The sequence below is a fragment of the Lactuca saligna genome, chromosome 7 (assembly GCF_052625555.1).
Source record: "Lactuca saligna cultivar CGN05327 chromosome 7, ASM5262555v1, whole genome shotgun sequence".
Lineage (NCBI taxonomy): Eukaryota > Viridiplantae > Streptophyta > Magnoliopsida > Asterales > Asteraceae > Lactuca > Lactuca saligna.
Genome location: NC_136423.1, coordinates 502105 through 521645, shown reverse-complemented (window position 1 = coordinate 521645; position 19541 = coordinate 502105). Strand labels below are relative to the sequence as shown.

At 35.7% G+C, this 19541-nt stretch overlaps 1 protein-coding gene across 1 annotated transcript; it reads left to right on the top strand.

The window, feature by feature from the left end:
* The first annotated feature begins 1224 nt into the window (after positions 1 to 1224).
* Positions 1225 to 4064, top strand: LOC145004837 (rho GTPase-activating protein 3-like). Its single transcript, XM_078963844.1, has 5 exons — positions 1225 to 1824; positions 2508 to 2628; positions 2714 to 2833; positions 2932 to 3162; positions 3370 to 4064. The coding sequence occupies exons 1-5, from the start codon at positions 1385 to 1387 to the stop codon at positions 3838 to 3840; spliced, it is 1383 nt and encodes a 460-aa protein (XP_078819970.1). The 5' UTR covers positions 1225 to 1384; the 3' UTR covers positions 3841 to 4064.
* Positions 4065 to 19541: the final 15477 nt, after the last annotated feature.

Sequence of the window (19541 nt, the reverse complement as noted above, 5' to 3'; positions counted from 1 at the left end):
TTAGGGGTATAAACCCAGTTGATTGGGCGCCTAGGTGGTCATCGTTTCATTCATAGAGGTGAGCGGTTTGTTGATTTCGTATCAAAAGTGTGGGTAGTCAGTCAGAGATGATATGGTGGACCTAGGAGGAACTACTAACAAGTGACCAGTACACATCAATGTTGACTATTACCATGGTATCCTTAATTTTCCAGAATTTGGTTGTAAACTGTGAATCTGAAACTAATCATTCTTATGTTATCGATTGGAATTACTATCTTGTTATCATCAATCAACTTTAGATCTTGGTTGAACTTGTTCATTATCTTCGTTTTTAGGATTTTTGTTTTTCCTCCCCTCGTATCCTTCATTTTCCAGAATTTGTCTTATTCAAGTTTGTTTAGATCATTTGGATCTTGATTACTGGCTTTCAATTTGTTGTCAATGTCTATAGTAGTATCGATTTGGATGTTGGACTTGATTGTAGTTCATTTTGAGAAAAAAAATGGAATGACACGGTACTTTGATAACCTGTGTTTGATTTGAAGTTCTTGTTTGTGTTTAATGGGTTGAATCGAAGAGACCATGTTACCGTGGAACAAGTTTCACTATGTTGATTCAATGATGGTTTGAAATATGGTATAGAATTTGTAAGTCAAGGAAGAATAAGTTGAATTTATGTGTGTATGTGTGTGTGTGTGATAGAGAGGACCATTATATATTAAAATAATTATTTTTTCAGTTTTCTTTTTTTGAGATAACAAAAACTCATAAATGATCCCTGTAATAGTGAAATGATAGAAATATCATTTACTTAACGGCCAAAAGCTAACGGGGTTAGCGAAAAGAACCATTTGTTAAAAGTTTTGAAACCACAGGGACCATCTGTGAGTTTTTTTGAAATTAAGGAGTAAACTTGATATTTTAAAAAACCACAGGAACCATTTTTAAAGTTTTGTAAAAAAAAAAAAAAAAAAAAAAAAAAAAAAAAAAAAAAAACTTTTAAATACTAGACTTCCCTGTTGTCTCCCCTCCTTCCCACTCACGGGTCACCTTTTTCCCCAAATCTGTATAAAAAATATAACAAATCAAACCAAAAGAAAAAAAAAAGTTAAATCTTGGTTTCCTTTTCGGCCTCACCCTCCCTCACATACTCTGCATATATTAAAATAAAAAAAATAAAATAAAATCTTGGTTGTCACTTTCCATATCACCATATCTATAACACCACCACCTCTCATTCATTCATTCAATCGTATATTTACCATATAAATCCTTCTCATGTTCATATATACGACTCCTTTCTTCTTTCCTGCTTGCATTTACTCCAAAATTCTCAATCTTTATTTCTTTGAGTCTTGTGAATATATTTACCCTCACCAAAAGAAAGAAATAAGGAAGATAAATGACGACGCTTTTTAGATCCAAATCATGCGGCCGAGCAACCAGACCAAGGTTCCAAGCTTCTTTTCCTAATCAAAATTTTGATGAGCAACTGGAAGAGCAAGAGGATGAAGACGACGTTGACTATTTCTATGAAGATTATTCCCACTGCCACAACAATCCAATTACTACCCCCTTCATCGGCCCCGACCAACACCAGGATCAGGGCCAATCTACAAATTTTACCATTCTAGCCCTTCTGTTGACCACGCTTCGCAAGTCTCTCGTCACCTGCAGTGTCGACGACTCTGATGATGCTTCCTCCTCCACCTCCTCCTTGGATATTGGCTGCCCCACCGACGTGCAGCATCTTTCTCATGTCACATTTGATCGTTTCAATGGCTTCCTCGGATTGCCTGATGAGCTTCAACCTGACATTCCCCGCAAGCCTCCCAGCGCAAGGTACCCGCCGCCTCACATTCTTCTTATTGTATACATTACCCATTCAAGTAAATCTTTCTGGATCTGGGTATTGCAGTGATGATTTGTTTATCGGATTGGGTTTCTCTCTTTGAAAATATTAATTTAATGGGATATAGCTGTCTGTGGACTAAAGAAAACCAAGTGTGAATTTGGGTGGGGGGGGGGGATGCTTTTTTTTAATTAGATATTATTTTGTACTTGCTCTGTTACGCAATATATTTTGGGATACAGCTGGGTTTAGAGTGTGTTACGTGAGTTGCCATTTTAGAAAGAAAAAAAAAATAGCTGGGTTTTACTGTTTATAAAGATATAATGAAAATTTATGATTCTGCCATTTATGTAATCTGTTATTGTTATTGATGAAGCTTGAATAGGGGGATGAAAAGTTTTGATGGTTTCTGCTTTTTCTATCACTTCTTAGTACTTGCAAAGAAAGGCTTTTGAACAGGGGATGAAAAGTTTTTATGGTTTTTTGCTTTTTCTACCCCTTCTTAATACTTGCAAAGTAAGAAAAGAAAGGTTTTACAGTTTGGAATGATTGTTGCTTATCTCAAGAGTATTATTATTTTAAATTGAGAGAACAATCTTTACGGTTCATCCCTAGTGGCATATTATCTCTATCTCTAGTGTTCGATTGTTAAACTCAATCCCACTTGAAACAGTGTGCACGTGTTTGGAGTATCTGCAGAGTCAATGCAGTGTTCATATGATGAGAGAGGAAACAGTGTTCCGACTATACTTCTAATGATGCAGAAGAGTTTATATGAAGGAGGCGGCCTTCAAGTAAAAGCCCAGTTTGTCTCTTGAACAATTTTGAGTCATTCGGTTAAGTTTTCTGATATCATGTTAACTGATTTTATGGTTGAAGGCAGAAGGGATATTTCGAATAAATGCAGAAAACGGTCAAGAGGAGGAGGTTAGGAAGCAACTTAACAGAGGGTTTATCCCTCATGGAATAGACGTTCATTGTTTGGCTGGCTTGATTAAGGTACGCTACAGCCTACAACCATGATATTAATTAATTCATTTATTTACCTACTTGTTGCAAAACAATATATGATGTATAATGAATGGAAGTGCGCGCAGGCATGGTTTAGAGAACTTCCTAGAGGCGTTCTTGATTCTTTGACCCCAGACCAAGTGATGCAATGCAACACGGAACAGGAGTGTACTCGGCTTGTCAAATCCCTTCCTCAAACTGAGGCTGCACTTGTTGACTGGGCCATTAACTTAATGGCAGATGTTGCCAAGTATGAACCAGAAAACAAGATGAATGCCCGGAACATTGCTATGGTGTTTGCTCCCAACATGACTCAGGTCCATTGCTATTCTACACCTTCAGTTAAATATAATAATACATATGGTTATTGCAATTTGGCTTCTTTTATATATATATATATATATATATATATATATATATATATATATATATATATATATATATATATATATATATATATATATATATATATTAAAGAATCTGTAATATTAAAAGCCCTGGGTGGTGGTGTGGTGTGGATGCAGATGGCAGATCCTTTGACAGCATTGATTCATGCAGTTCAAGTGATGAACTTTCTGAAAACGCTTGTGATCAAAACTCTACGTGGAAGAGAAGAAACATATGGTGAGTTTGAAGTGATGTCCTCTCCTCCTGCCAACAGAATAGGAAATGAAAAGGAAGAAAATTTTTGGAGCTTCCCAAGAAAGAGTGGATCAATTGTAGGATGCGAATTCATATCTGGGGAGAGGTCGCCAAGTCATAAATTAGCAGTCGGTAGTAATAATCATGAATCAAAACAGGAGGGAGAGGAGGTGGTGGTGGTGGAGGGGATATTGGAGAGGTTAAGTTTGAGAAAAGGAGTGAGGAGATTATGTAGACACCCTGTGTTCCAATTAAGTAAGTCAACTAAGAAGAATCGGAGCACCATTGTAGTTGGTGGTGGTGAAGCTTTGGCATCTTCTCAAAATATTACAGATGGTTATTGTATGACATAATTTTCCTGTTAACAGCATTTGTAGATGGACGTTTGGTTTGGTTTGGTTTGGTTAATAACGGTAGAGAGTATATTCTCAAGTCTTGTAATATGTTGGTTGTAGTAAGTGCTAACCCTACATTGTAGCTAGTGGGATTGGACAACACGATGTGATTATATTTTTTAATTAGCAATCTATGTCATCAATGTAAAAGAGAGGATTAGTATGAAAAGGTTGTTCAATAATCTAAGGTGTTATTTGTTTCTTCTGAAGAAATATGTCTGCAATATGCGGATCATATCTATAGACCTCTGCATTAGAAGAGGTGGATTAAACATCTGCAGTCTGAAAAAAGAAAACTGTTTGTTTTTTTAACATCTGCGGACTATTAAAATAAACTGAAATTTAAATAAACTGATTTTTTTTAAACTTAAAAGTGATTTTTTTAAATATTTTTATGATTTTGTTATATTTGATAAAAAACCAAAAACTTTGGTTGCAAAGTTATAACTAAACATTATACATAAATGGATGGAAATAAACTTCGATTTTTTCAATTAAATCCATTAAAAACGTACCATAAATATTTTCTCGATAAATATTTTCTCGAGAAATTGACGATACTGTATTAAATAATGTTTTACAAAATTTAGCAAAAAAATATAAGAATATATATTATGATTTTTTTATATATTTATATAAACAACTTCAATGACTATTATTGTAATAAATATCTATTTATAAATTTGTCAAAAATATTATGTTTGTATCATCAAACGTTTTTTTTTTTTCAAGTTTTGTAATTTTTTTCCAAAATGTTTATCATTAATAATAAAGTTGGAAAAAATATAAATTAAAAAAAAAACTTAAAAAAAATAAAGATATATTTGTTTTATTAGGCTAGAAGATGTTTAAAGATGTTAGAAGACTTTGGTCCACATTTGCACCAAGAAGAGGGCGCGCATACATTTTTAGGTCTGCAGTCTTCAAAAAAACAAACAGTCTGTGAAGGCTAATGTATGCGCGTGATCTGCACGGCACAGATAGAAGAGACCACGCAGATCTACATACAAAAAACAAACACCACCTAAATCTCTGGAGGATGGTATAATTTATACACAAATACAACAAACATATAGCTAATTACACCCTTTAACAAGGAAAGGGGGAAAATACATAAGGGATCAAATCATGTCCCAATACAACATAATGTTGGGTTTTATCATGTTGAACGAGATTATTTGTGATTTTTGTAGATGTTGTTTGGTTGTCACAATACAACATAATGTTGGGTTTTATCCAAAACCGTTTTTTTTCCAAAAACGCTAATAATTGCAACAGAAACTTTATAATTAGAATAAACTTAATAACCACTTTAACCTGCCAATGATTATTTACAAATCATAGAAAGATTAACAATCACCATAGAAATAAAATGTGTTACAACCATTAAAGACTTTGATTCCTCTCGGGAGGTTGGGAGTTGATGAAGATGACAAAAGACTCAAGTGAGAGCTTCTTTATAAGTATCTACCAAGCTATAGTAAACCACTTCAAGATGCTAGTCTTCACTTTTATTAAGTTGTTCTTAATCCATCAAGACTTATACCAAATAAGCCTTAAGGTGAAGCAACTTATGAACATTTAAATCTTACACCAAATTGCAAGACAAAGAGAAGAGGGGGGGGGGGGGGGGGAGGAAACCACAAAATTGGCTGCCAAAAGAAGAGAAAAACAGTGAAAAAACTCCCTAGTTTTTATCTCTAACACTTCTATATATACCATGACATGTCAAGAGAATGACCATCCTCTTACAAGTCAAAGCATGACAATTATGATGGAAGAGATTTACCAACAAGCAACACACAACCCGTACTTGTGTGTCCTCTTGGTTTTGACAAGAAAGTCAAAATTAGATGGTTGCTCAAAGTGTACATTTAATTCGTATATGACTAATATATTCATGCCTTATTAGTATAACTAGTTAATATTTATTTTTTATTATTATTTCCTAGAAACAATAATTCCATATATGTTGTTAAAATATTATTTTTATAAAATAACAATTTTCCAATTAAGTACAAGTGTTAATTATATTTATTAATAATCAAATTACTTAATAAATAATCAATTAGTAGTAACTTGCTATAAGGTATGACTCTATAGGATCATATGTCATTAGCTAATTTCATTTATAATGACTCTTGGGCATAAAGTTCTTTTAATCTTCCACTTTCACAAGACTCATCATAGATTGATATATGCAATGGTGAATGTCTAACAATATTCATTGTCCCCAATAACACATGATGAAGAATGTCATTCATTAACATCTAATTCCCAAAAGCTCAAAGTTACAATTGATTTATAAGGTAAGTTTATCGGGTATCCCTTTGTTACAAACATCTCGTTGAATATGAGACTTGGATCACAATCAATCTCATTTAGTATTCAACTTTGGGTAAGGTTCATTAGATATCTATCTCTCAACACATAAGAGAAACAAATTCTATCACGACTACATAAGTCTCTTACATAGTTCACACCACACCTGATAATGGTTTTCATAACTACTCGGTTAAGGATCAACATTTGACCACATCAATGTATAACGCTCCTTATACTTAAGTCCCACTATGTATCTCAGGTATTTAAGATACAAAGATCATAACTTTTATCAAGTATTATTCTACAAAAATATCCATTAGGTGATCTTGATGCGGTTCAGTCCAATACTAGTTCTCTGACAAGTACCTATGAATCTTGGTTACAACCCATTGCCTACTTTCATCTTATGAGATTCAACCAATGCAATTCATATTAGTCTTAGTTCATAATTTCCCCTCACGATTTCCACCGACTATGAACTTTAAGAATAATAAGATTATTCATGTATTAAACATGTTAATATAGAGCAAACCATTGAAGATCATATCCCAATATATAAAAACAACATGTAATAGTTTTTGTCACAATGTTCTAATATCCAAATACTAAATACAAATAAAATCCCATTTCTAGAATAACAAAGTCTTATAGCTCAAGTGTAACCATTAATACTTAGCTTAAAGGAAAGACTTTATTAACGGGTTTGGCTAAATTTAATGTGTGTGAATTCTATGAATACTATCTTCACCATATTTGACTTTATTCTTAGTATAGTTAAATATTTTGGAGATATGATTGGTGTTCTGATGTGATTTAGAGTCTCTTAGCTTGATTAATTATACTCTTGAACTCACAAAAGATATCTAGATTATCCCTGAATGGAATGACTCAACCTAGTTTTCGATAAACACATTTATTCAATCATATTTGATTACAACGTCTGAAGTAGCAGCTTATTCACATTTTGTAGTAGACTGTGCTATTATGCTTTTCTTGGACATCATTTCATCAAAAATTACTCTTCATTTCATAATAAAGTCATATTCCAATTATAATTCATAATTATATCTATCTATTTTAAAGTCAGTATCCCATGTATATATCGTTACATAAATATCTTCTTCTAAACTAGGGAGCAGAGAAACAAATTCGATGTGACGGCTGATGAGGGTATTTTCTTGGGATATTCGCTGGCCTCCAAGGAATATAAGGTTCTTAATAAGAAGTCCAAAAATATAGAAGAAACCTATTATGTTCCATTCAATGATAATTATCTAAATATGTATCAGCACAATGTGAATCAATCAGAGGAGATTGTCCCACAAACGAATCAAGAAACCACTCCACTGGCCGATCTATGACATCCCCATTTTTACGACCAGAAAAGACCGATTTCGTTTATGCTTTTATAATAAAATCAGATTAATCTTTCTAAGAAAAGTGTTTCGGAATTTGTTCCCAAACAAAATATGATATAAATTTATCAAATAATTTAAAAAAGAAATGTATTTTCATTACACTACAAAACTCAGGATATCATCGTCAATACAGATCAAAAGCATAAACAAAACATCATAGGCCAAAAAACAAAATTGGCCTCAAAACAATATAGGCCTTGCAAAATTCTATTTATTTTATATTGGCCTATAAATCCATAATCTCTTGTCAGATCATCCAACTATGCTTTTGCCACTACCAGTAATACAAGAAACTGAGTGGGTCAGGCTGGGGAGCCTAGTGAGTATATAGGGTTTTTAACCCATAATAATAAGTTTATTATTTACTTTAATCAAATCATTAACCCGATTACCCATTCCTGTTATCCTCACTTTAAGTCCCTAAAGCATCTGTTCTAAGGGACCTAGCCTATTTTTTCTTCGGGGTGACAACATTGCATTGGGGATTCCTCAACAATACATGTCAAATAAGGCAACCATGGGGGATGGAGTACATCTGGTGAACACTTAGTTCAAAAACACCTACAGGTTGCGAGCCTGCTAGCGTTCCACTGGACTGCCTAGAATAATTTGCGGTCGTCATCTATACTCCGCTAGATGACTAAATCACCGTAAACATCAAGGCCTCTCATCATTTTATCACACATCAACTATTTCATCTACCCATGTTCTACCCAACATATTTATAGATATGGAAAAACATATATAGTCTAGATCTGAGAATTTTAAATCTTTTCATCCATTATAGATCACAAAGTATAAAATACATATACAGTTTAGATCTGAAAAGTGTAGATCTGAGATCAAAAAGTGTAGATTTCAAGGAAAAAGTTTCAGAACTGAAAGAAAAGTTTAGATTTGAAAGATAAAGTGCAGATCTGAAAAGAAAGAAGTATAGATCTTTCATTCAGCAAACATCTCAGGTAAACAGATAACATATATATACACATAGCACATAATTTATATAAAATACTTCATATCTATGTGTAAGATGAAAGTGACTATACACTCACCTGATAAGGGGTAATTTGGACAACACTTCGCTTCTTAAAACAATATTCTTTGATGAAACCGAGAGGTTTTCTTGAAAACCGGGCTCTGCACGGGCAGAGTTTCAAACCGAAAAACTCCTTTTCTCGGAGCCTTCGGGCGCTTCAGGGCTTGCTATTAATGCTAGGGAGGATTCCTAGGATTTGGGGTTCTTTGGAAGGTTAGAGAGAGAGAGAGAGAGTGTAGTGAGAGAAAGATAATTGAAAATGTGAGGAAAATGGGGCTTCACCTCGCACCCTTTTATAGGCCGAGGTCGAGGACTATGTTGGGCGTAGTTACGAGGTACGTCGGGCATACACCGAGGTTCGTACAATGCGTGTCGACAAACTGCTAGGGCGACATGGCTTTAGTTTAGATCGCTAAAGCTCAAAAGTCTTCAATCATAAATTCACTATTCATGTCTCACAGTGTCGTGTCAGTCTGTCGCGAAACTTCGACAGGCCATAACTTCTTCGTTATAACTCGGATTTCGGCGTTCTTTATATATCCGAAATCCTTGTCATGACCTCTACAAATTCCTTCATCGATATCGATTTTATCTCACACTTCATTTTTTATGCTTATTTTTATCCTTTATTTATTATATTATTATAAACAAGTATAAAGCACACAAATTCACGTAATACTCAAATAATTCATCTTTGTTACTTCAAAGTAGGTTAAAATGGTTGACCTAGACTATTACATCATCATTAATGCTTAGCCTAGAAACATGGACGTTACACAATCTCTACGAAGAACTCATGTTATTATTCGACAAGCCAGCGAAAGCAATATCATCTAAGTCCAAAGCAGTAGACAACAAAGAGGACGAATTAAAGAAAATCATTGATGAAGCTGCGAAAGACCTTGAAAGCGAACCTTAAAGTATGAAAGAATAAAAAGGAAACACTCCATTACAGGGGGAGGGTTCATCATCAACCTTTACACCTGACTCACCTCTCGTGGGGAAAATTCTTCTCCTAGTATGACTCATGAATGTCTTGTTGAGGAGGAGGATCCGAATCCAGACATGGGGGAACTCTCATCATTCGAGGGGGAGAATAACAATATGAATGATGATTCAGATGCACAATCTGAATTTGAAGAGGTGAATGTTGAACTGGATCCATCTTATGATCCAAATTACCCTCCACTAACTAAATAGACCAGAGATCATCCGAAACGACAAGTCATTGGTGAATCATCTACAGGAGTTTTTACAACATCTCAAAAAAAAAAAAAAAGCGAAACAGACTGCACTATTCTCTAAAATGGAATTTTGCATGTTTAATCCGTTCATATCCAAAATTGAACCCAAAACCATGAATATTTCTCTTGATCACTCTGATTGGGTGCAATAAATGCAAGATGAGCTCAATGAGTTCAAAAGGAACAAGGTATGGAGATTAATTCCCACTCCACCGGATGCATCTGTTGTTGGTCTTAAATGGGTGTTTCACAACAAGTTGGATAAAGATGGGAACGTGATCAGAAACAAAGAGAGACTTGTTGTCAAGGGATATTATCAGGAAGAGAGCATAGACTACAAAGAGACCTACACACCCATTGCAAGGTTGGAATATGTTCGCATCATATTGGCATATGAAACATACAAAAACTTCGAAGTATTTCAAATGGATGTTAAATGTGCATTCTTAAACGGGGAACTAGAAGAGACATTGTATGTGGAGCAACCACCTGGCATCATAAACAATAAGTATCCTAATCATTTTTACATCCTAGACAAAGTGGTTTATGTTCCGAAGCAAGCTCCAAGAACCTAGTATGAAACTCTCACCCGTTTCTTAAAAATGTCTAAATTTAAACAAGGTTCGGTTGACCCAACCTTCTTTCACAAGAAAGAGGGTGACTACTTAATGATTTTCCAAATTTACGTTGATGACATTATCTTCAGATCAACTAATCCCAACTTAACACCTGAACTCCAAAAGCTAATGGAAACGAAATTTAAGATGAGTTCAGTGGGTCCAATTAAGGTTTTCCTTGGATTGAACATAAGATAGAGCCAGGAATGTATTTTTATAAATCGGGAGGCATATACAAAGACCTTTATTGCTACATTTGGGATGGTAGGAGACTTAAAGGTGAAGGTTCCAATGGCATTCTGAACGAAACTTACTCCATCTCTGGACAAACTGGTTGCAAACATGACACTCTATCGTCAAATGATAGTTCTTTAATTTAAGTAACTACGAGTCGACCATATATATTATATTTTCTGTTTGTTATTATGCTAGGTTCCAAGCAAATCCTCTAGAACCACACATGATCGCCGTCAAAAACATATTTCGATATTTAAAACGAACATCTTCACTTGGAATATGGTACCCGTCGAAGTATGGCTTCTTCGTACATGAATTTTTCAGATGCTGGTCTTGGAGGATGTGGGTTGGATAGAAAGAGTACAAATGGAGGATGAAAATTTCTTGATGGAAAACTTGTCAGTTGGAAATCCAAAAACCAAACCTATGTCTCATTGTCAATAGCTGAAGCTAAGTATATTGTTGCTGCCTCATGCACTTCCTAGGTCATATGGATTCAAAGTCAACTTCGTGACTATGGCCTAAACATGAAATGAATCCCACTATATTGTGACTCCGAATGTGCCATTCGCATTTGTCACAACCCAGTGTAACGCTTAAAAACGAAACACATATCATTGAGGTATCATTTTATCAAGGATCATGTGGAAGATGACAATGTTGAGATACATTACATACGGTCCATTGATCCACTAGTTGACATATTCACGAAATCCTTACCTGAAACAACCTTCAACAGAATACTTCAAGTCCTAGGAATGATGAAAGTTGAATCAGTTCCGAATCCACTTTCGCATTCATAAATTTGTCACTGTGAATTGGCGTGAACGCTTGCAGTGATTCGCAGTTCGCTTTGACACTACGAATCGGTTAAAACTCTCACAGTAATTCATAGTCTGTTGTTCATTCATGGTTCAGATCTTATTGTAACCTTTTGTATATTATGTACATTATTGTCTATCCTTGTTTCGTTTTTGAATATCTTTCTATTTTTATTTCTTTTTCAGAAAATTCCAAAATTCAAAAATATTTTAATTTCTTTCTGTTTTTATTTCTTTTTCAGCAAAACAAAAATACAAAAATATTTTTCTTTGTGTTTGATTTTATTTCTTTTAGTATTACAAAAATTATAAAATACCAAAAATAATAGATCGTTGAGAAGCTCGTGAAGGCACACATTTGTAGTCATTCTCAGGTCGTAAGATGGGGCAGGTATAAATCTATTTACCTATGTACTAGCTAAGTGTCCCTAGAATCATTTTGATGCATGTTGGCTAAAGCCTCGACGACTCTATGTTGAAGCCTTAATGAATCGATTATATCAACCATTTCTTCCCAATCAGGCTGTTAAATTCACATAAGTCAGGAAATTTGAGTTAAGAGTTATCTGCTTGGTCACTTTCGCATAGCAGAGGTGCATTCGCTTCTCTGGTACCACCTTCACATTTCTCCATCATTTTCGTTTTCATGAGTGTAACCCTTGAGACTCTCAGCAATTACCATTGAGGTTTATGGTTACACAACATCTGTGTTAATGATCTTAGTTTCATTCAACTACAAACTGAGTGAAACCCAAAATTCAACACACTTAAATGAATTGACGGTGAACAAATAAATGTTCAATATTTTTCACCAAGGAATTAACGAAAACCACTTTCGTGGTCTGTACCGAGAATTCTCTTTTTCTTTTGCAAGATCTTTATGAATTGTTCTAGTCCTAAGACAATTATTCCCATAAGATCCAATTTTATTTTTTCTAAGATTTCTACATTTTCCAAAGTCACTGAAACAATTACGAAGCTACTTGTTATTATGGCTACACTAGTCAGGCAAGTACTTCATCTAACTCTCATACTTATATCAAGTTTCGGAGTTTGGTAGAAGATGAAACTGACCTTAAAGCCTAACAAAAGATGCCTTTCAATGTTTCTTATCAAACAATTGATCTTATTTCAACGGGAAACCACCCAGATACTTCTTAGTCTCTCTTGACTATGAAGGAATAGATTTATACCCGGGATCCAAGAGTTTTGTGTCTTATTAGACATCACTAGAATCCCTTAGAATTTATTGCTTTATTTCTTTATCTTTGGCACACTCTTGCACGAAGATCCAAGTGATTTTCAAAAGTCTGGTTCGTGGCTTTATGAGTACTTTCAGTTTCGCAGGTCAATCACAATGCAAAATTCCAGTTTCGCTGCGAAAATCTTAAGAATGCAATGACTGCAAAAGGGAGAATTTGAAACAACTATTTTAAAAGGATAAGATTTGATTTGGGCGCGTGATGATTTGAACGGACGCCTTCTTTATCGCCGCCTGACACACGTCTCTGATGTAACAGTTGTCAGTCGTACTTTTACAGGTGCCTTTTCAGTAACCAATACACTCTCTCTCTGGATTTCTCTCACCAAACGAATGGTATAAAGTGTTTTGGCGTTTCATCTCTCCTCACCACTCACATATTCTCTCAAAGATTTTTGGTGATCAAAGCAATCTACTGTTTATCTTCTTTCTCAAGAAATTAACAATGGCAAGATCCTCTAAAACTCCATCTGCTCACGATCAAACACCACAATCATCCCTTCTTGCTATCAAGCAAAATTAAAACTTGGCGATTGATCTTGATCCGTTCAAATACGACAAATATCTTCTTCCAATCGTTGAATATTTCAAGTACTCTCCTCTTGTTACTGCTCTAAAAAAGATGGAGAATGTCCCGATGTCTCTTCTGTGCAAGGCTTATTTTTCTGCAAGTTACATCAAGGAAGAATATAAGATCACGTTTGAAATCCACAATAGAAAAACTTCAATCACTAAATCTCGATTTTGTTTTATTTTAGGGTTTCCTCAAACCGACGACATGATTAATCCAGAATAGGTCACCAACGCAGCCCTATTGGAGATGTTCTATCAAATGGGGTACAAAGAAACCCTAAACGCCATCTTAAAGTTCTAGAAACCTAATTTACCACCACAGTGGAACGGCCTCTTCATCCTGTTGTTCAAGGCCTTCTCTGAGAGATTCATTGGCTTCGATTGTGCAAGCAAGCTCTTTATGGCGATTATTTATGGGATTTACATAGGACTCAATGTTGATTTTGGGGTTGTTCTCTGGACTCAAGTTATTCAGAGCACTCATTCAACTACCCATCATAGTGAAATCTCCTGTGCATGCTTCTAGATAGTCATTTTTCAGAGAACAATCGAGAAGCTCCACGTTCTGGTGATGCAGGACGCGTTAGTGGCTACTATTTCAAATTTTCACACTACTGGGACCATTCTTGCTGACAACTCAAAATTCTCATTTGTGGGTTCGATTCCAGGGGCAATATTCTGTGATGTGCCTTTAGCAAGCAAAATTCTTGAAGGCTACTGGAAACTTCATGTTTCGTCCCTTAACTCTAGAGATGCAATGCATTATTGATGAAGTAGACAAGTCCATGAAAGGGGAAAAGAAAGGGGAAAAGAAAAAGGTTGATCAAGAGGGCCCATCTGCTCAAGCTGAAACCCCAAAGAAACGAAAAGGTCAGACTGGTCCACCTGCTTTTAAAGCGAAAGTTCAAGAAGATGACTCGTAATTCAAGAGCTCCAACTCCAAGAGAAATTGAAAATTCATAGTCTCCTACTCACTCTCGCAATTCTGAATCAGAGCATGACTCACAACATTAAGCTTCGCCTCCATAATCACCACCACCAGATGTAACTCCCACTAATGATGATTTCTTTCAATTTCCTCCACATTCACCCGAAACTACCACTACAACAATCACTATTGCACCATTCCCCCCTCTAGTTTCATCTCAATCTCAGGGTAGTATTCCTTTGGATAGTCCCTTATTTACAAATTCTACCACCACCCACACCAACATACCTCCTGTCACTGTCAACATATCTGATGCGGGGGCAGGGGCGTCAGGTTTCACAACTGGTCACTCTACCCCTCCAGTTTCTCCTCTCCATTAGGGAGATTCTAAAACCATTTTTGGTGGTGATGCCTTCAATTTTGAAAGCTTCCATTATAGTTGTGACATCCCCATTTTCACGGCCAAAAAAGACCGATTTTGTTTATGCTTTATAAAATCAGAGTACTTCTTTTCATAAAAATGTTGCGGAATTTGTTCCCAGAAAAATACGATAAATACGTTATCAAAACATTTTCGAAGAAACGTATTTTATTTTTGTTAAAACGTTTGGGATGTCATCGTCAATACAAAAAACGTAAGCATAAACGGAACTTACATTTATTTACACTAGTGATCTACATCTCTTTAATCTCTCAGTGTAATGTGACTTCATATCAACACCTGTGATGTAAATAAACTGAGTGGGTCAGGTTGGGAAACTTGGTGAGTACATAGGGTTTTCAACCCACAATAATTTAATTATTATGTTTAAACAATCAAACAATCAACCCAATTACCCATCCCCATTATCTTCTTTACTCTTAAAGGTCTACCCTAAGAATCAGCTACTCCTCGTTAATTTATTCCTAAGGATCATCCTAAGGAATCCGCACGAAATCCATCATTGTTAGGGTTTACTCAACGGGCAATAAATCTATAGCTGTTAGGGTTTGCTCAACAGATACTAAATCCATAGCTGCCAGGGCTATTTCGTTTATCGACAGTATCCAGTCGCAATACTTGTCAATGGGTTTTTAGAGTACACCGGTGAACACATCGTTCAAAACACCTATAGGTTGCGAGCCTGCTAGTATTCCACTGGACTGTCTAGAATAGTCCGTGGTTGTCATCCATACTCTGCTAAACGACGGGGCCATCATTTGGGAAAAAGGCTTCTCACGGTCTATTTCACCTCTCAAATCATCATCCAACTCATATTTCATCTATTACATCTACCCATATCTTACCCTAACATTTTTGTAGATATAAAATACATATAAAGTTTAAATCATTTAAAACATGTATGAAATCGTTCATCCAACATAGATAGCAAGTATTCAAATAATATGCACACATAGCACGTAATTTATATAAAATACTTCATATTCATGTGTAAGCTGAAAGTAACTATGTACTCACTTGAAAGGTGGTGACTTAGCACTCGGAAAATGCTTCAATACTCTCAAAATGATTTTCCTTCGATAAAACCTAGTACCAATACCACTAGGGTTTAGTCTATCGATAACCGCGACAATTTAATTAGTCTGACTATTATTATTATTATTATACTAGCGTTAATAACACTCAATATAACTCATAATAATAGCCCAAATAATTATTTTAAGGACCTAATAACAATCCTATAATTATTTGAAAGCTATATTAAAAGTTGCGTAAGCGTAGCTCACTTACAGCGAACTTTATCGAAAACCGAAACTTAATTGGAGCAGCGTTTCGAAACCGAAAGACTTTTTTTCTCGGGACTTCGGGAGCCTCGGGGCTTCCTTAGGTTGTTAGGGGATCACCTAGGCTTAGGGGAGTTTGGGGTTGTAGAGAGAGAAATAAATTAGAGAGAGAAGTGGTTTTTGGTGTGAAAATGGAGCCAGCCTCGGCCTCCTTTTATAGCCTATTCCGCGGACGTACGCTGGGCGTGGCTCGCATCGTACAACACATGGCGAATTTTCGGTGGTGGAGTGTGGCTTGTATTGGAACCGCGCAAATGATCGGAACGTTGGGCATACTGAGCTGCGGACGCTGGGCGTATGCGAAGGACGACGTGTCATCATCTGAAGAAGTCCGCATCAGATTTCGCAAATTCCCTTTCCGACTTCTAAAAATCATAACTTTCGCATAAGAGCTTCGTTTTTGATGTTCTTTATATCCACGCGAAGGTGGGAACGTACTATACAACTTTTTTTAGACTCCATCGGCTAATTTTGGCTCAATTTTAATTTTTATATTATTAACAGGCCGGGACAGGATTGGTCCGTTAAATTCTCATAACTTCTTCATCCGATGTCCGTTTTCGCGCATCTTTTTCTCGTTATGCTACTCTTAACGAGATCTTCGATTCTCGTTTAGGTCGTGTCGGCTAAAAATCACCCGATCTAACATTCGAATTTCGAGCTGTACACTGCTAATCCGAAACTTCGAAAAATCATAAATTCTTCATACGAAGTCAGATTTGGGCGTTCTTTTTATCGATGTTCTCAGTTTAACATATTCTACGACTTTAGTTTAGATTGATAAGGCTGAATCTCGCTCTATCGTAAATTCACTATTTACGCTTCCCGGAATCGTGTCGGTTCCGTCACGAAACTTCAACGGGTCATAACTTCTTCGTTATAACTCGGATTCCGGCGTTCTTTATATGTACGGAAACCTTGTAACATATACTACAACATGGTTAAGGTTATTTGTTCTAATTAATATTTTGCCGAAAAGTCATTTTCGACCCTTATTGCCTTTAATTTGACTAGCCCGGATCTACGAGCGTTACAATTATCTCCCCCCTTAGGATGATTACATCCCGGAATCATCAATGAAACAGGTCTTGTATAATGACTCCATACGTCATCTCTTCATCCTAGGTAATAATTATAACTTCTATATTCCTTCAAGTCTATCTCTTAGACTTATTCACTGTAAGCAGTACTTAATCGTGCACCTGCTCTCTACCTCAGGTTAGACTCCAAATTATGACCTATCATCATGTGATGCACATTTAGACTCAGGTCTCGTAGATTTAAATTCTAAAACAGACTATGCCTTCCTTCATGTTCTAATGTGATATAATCACACTTTAACATGTAGCATTTCTAGCTACCAACATCTTTAGCATCGAACGCGATACTTCTATTGGTAGCTTTGATTTCAATTGTTTGGTTAAAGTCGGACGCTACATCAAACTTGGTTCTCTGAACCACGTAACCTACTCATCGTAGTCAGACTCAATGTAACATGACCACTCGGGTCGGGATAACAATAATTTTCTTAGTCATTACCGAAACAATGGTAACGACATACTTGAATAAAACGAAATCAATTACTAGTTTCTTGGTAACCTTGTGAATTTCCCTGATCCAAGTGTGAGTCTTGTGCTTCCGGTAGTATAGGCCTCTACTACCTTCCACACCTACTCATACTCATCCCAAGTATTGTCTCGCAGTTTTCCAAGTTATTATAACAAAAACAATTTTTAACACATAAAAATGTGTCCAAACAATCACAAAATTTTCCCTAGACTCTACTAGGACTTCTTCTATGCGTATCTTCAATCATCAATTCTACTTCAGCTCAGTGGAAATGCCATATGATGGGTCAACTTCATGAATTACGCCAATCATTCCATCATCCTGCCAATCTAAGGTGTACTTCGGACGTACTGTACTCCTCTAAACGTACTGCATGACATGTTCTAAAGGCAAGATACCACTCTTACGATATCTTCCGATAGGTGTCATTCACTATCATAAGCCTTTTCATTTCCTATATTTACTCAATTCTCTATGAGTCCTTATCATGACATTCTATTCTCCAAACCAAGCGTTTGGTGTATCGAGACGAGAATATAGATAGAGGAAGAATTAGACGCGTATTCCTCCTTATTACTCCAAAAAGTTACATGCCAGTTCTAATATCGTATTTAAACGTTTAGAAACCTGAGCACATAAAATTTCCAGATCCGGTCGGCAACAGACCATAGATCCGATCATATAATGCATATCATAAATCATTTACCACATAAAAGCATGTTAGGAATTTTCCAAAAATAAGCTAGTGCTTGTGTCTATTCAGGTGTATTACCTAAATTTTATTAGACACACTCCTCACAATCATTGCTTAGCATTCTAAGTTTAAGTCTAGAAATCCTACAAATTCCTAGTTCGCTTAAACTAATGCTCTGATACCAACTGTGACATTCCCATTTTCACGGCCAGAAAAGACCAATTTTGTTTATGCTTTATAAAAATCAGAGTACTTCTATCAGAACAATACGATAAATAAGTTATCAAAACTGTTAGAACAAAGTTCTATCAGGATCGTATGATTCTAAGTAGAATATAAATAAGAACGTAAATAAGAACACAAGTATTGCAAAGAATATGTCGAATGATTAATGCAAAATACCCCAGAAGAGCTCGATTAAGAACTTCAATCTGTAGAGGTAAATATTAGGGTTACAAGAATCAACGTGAACGACTATTCTATTATATACGCATACATGCATGCATATATTTATAACAAAACCCTAACAACTTATCTAGATAAAGGAAACTGTTCTAGATAACTACGGATGGATAAGCCCAATCCGATTACAAATCAAAAAGCCCAAGACGCAACACTAAAATATTCAACAATCTCCCCCTTTGCGTATTTGGAGCAGAAACTCTATTCTCTTTTCACACTATTGGGCTTCTTCACCGTTTCAAATATCCTCGGTATAATGGCCAGAACATGTTGTCTAAACGTTATATACCACTGAAGCATATCTGTAAAATTCTTCTTGTCTGATGGCGAGTTCTGCTTGCATCGATGAATGATGTTGATAATATGCTCCAAAGAATCTGTTAAAAACAGATGCTTGTTAACCAATGCAAACAGAAACTTATGTCTGTCACCCTTAGTGAACATGACAGTTAAGTTGGTTGAATCAATCTGCCCCAACTTCATTTTATTTACATCACCGGGCTTAGATGTTGGCTTGACTGTCGGCTTCTTATTCATCACTCTTGCTATCTCCTGATCCATTGTGGCAAGCTCTTTGATATAGGAGGCCAACATTCTTTTAAGATGTTTAAAAATCAGCTCATACTCTCTTTGATTTGAGAGCAGAATGTTGTATATCAAAATCCAATCATGTGGATTAAGATTGGGAA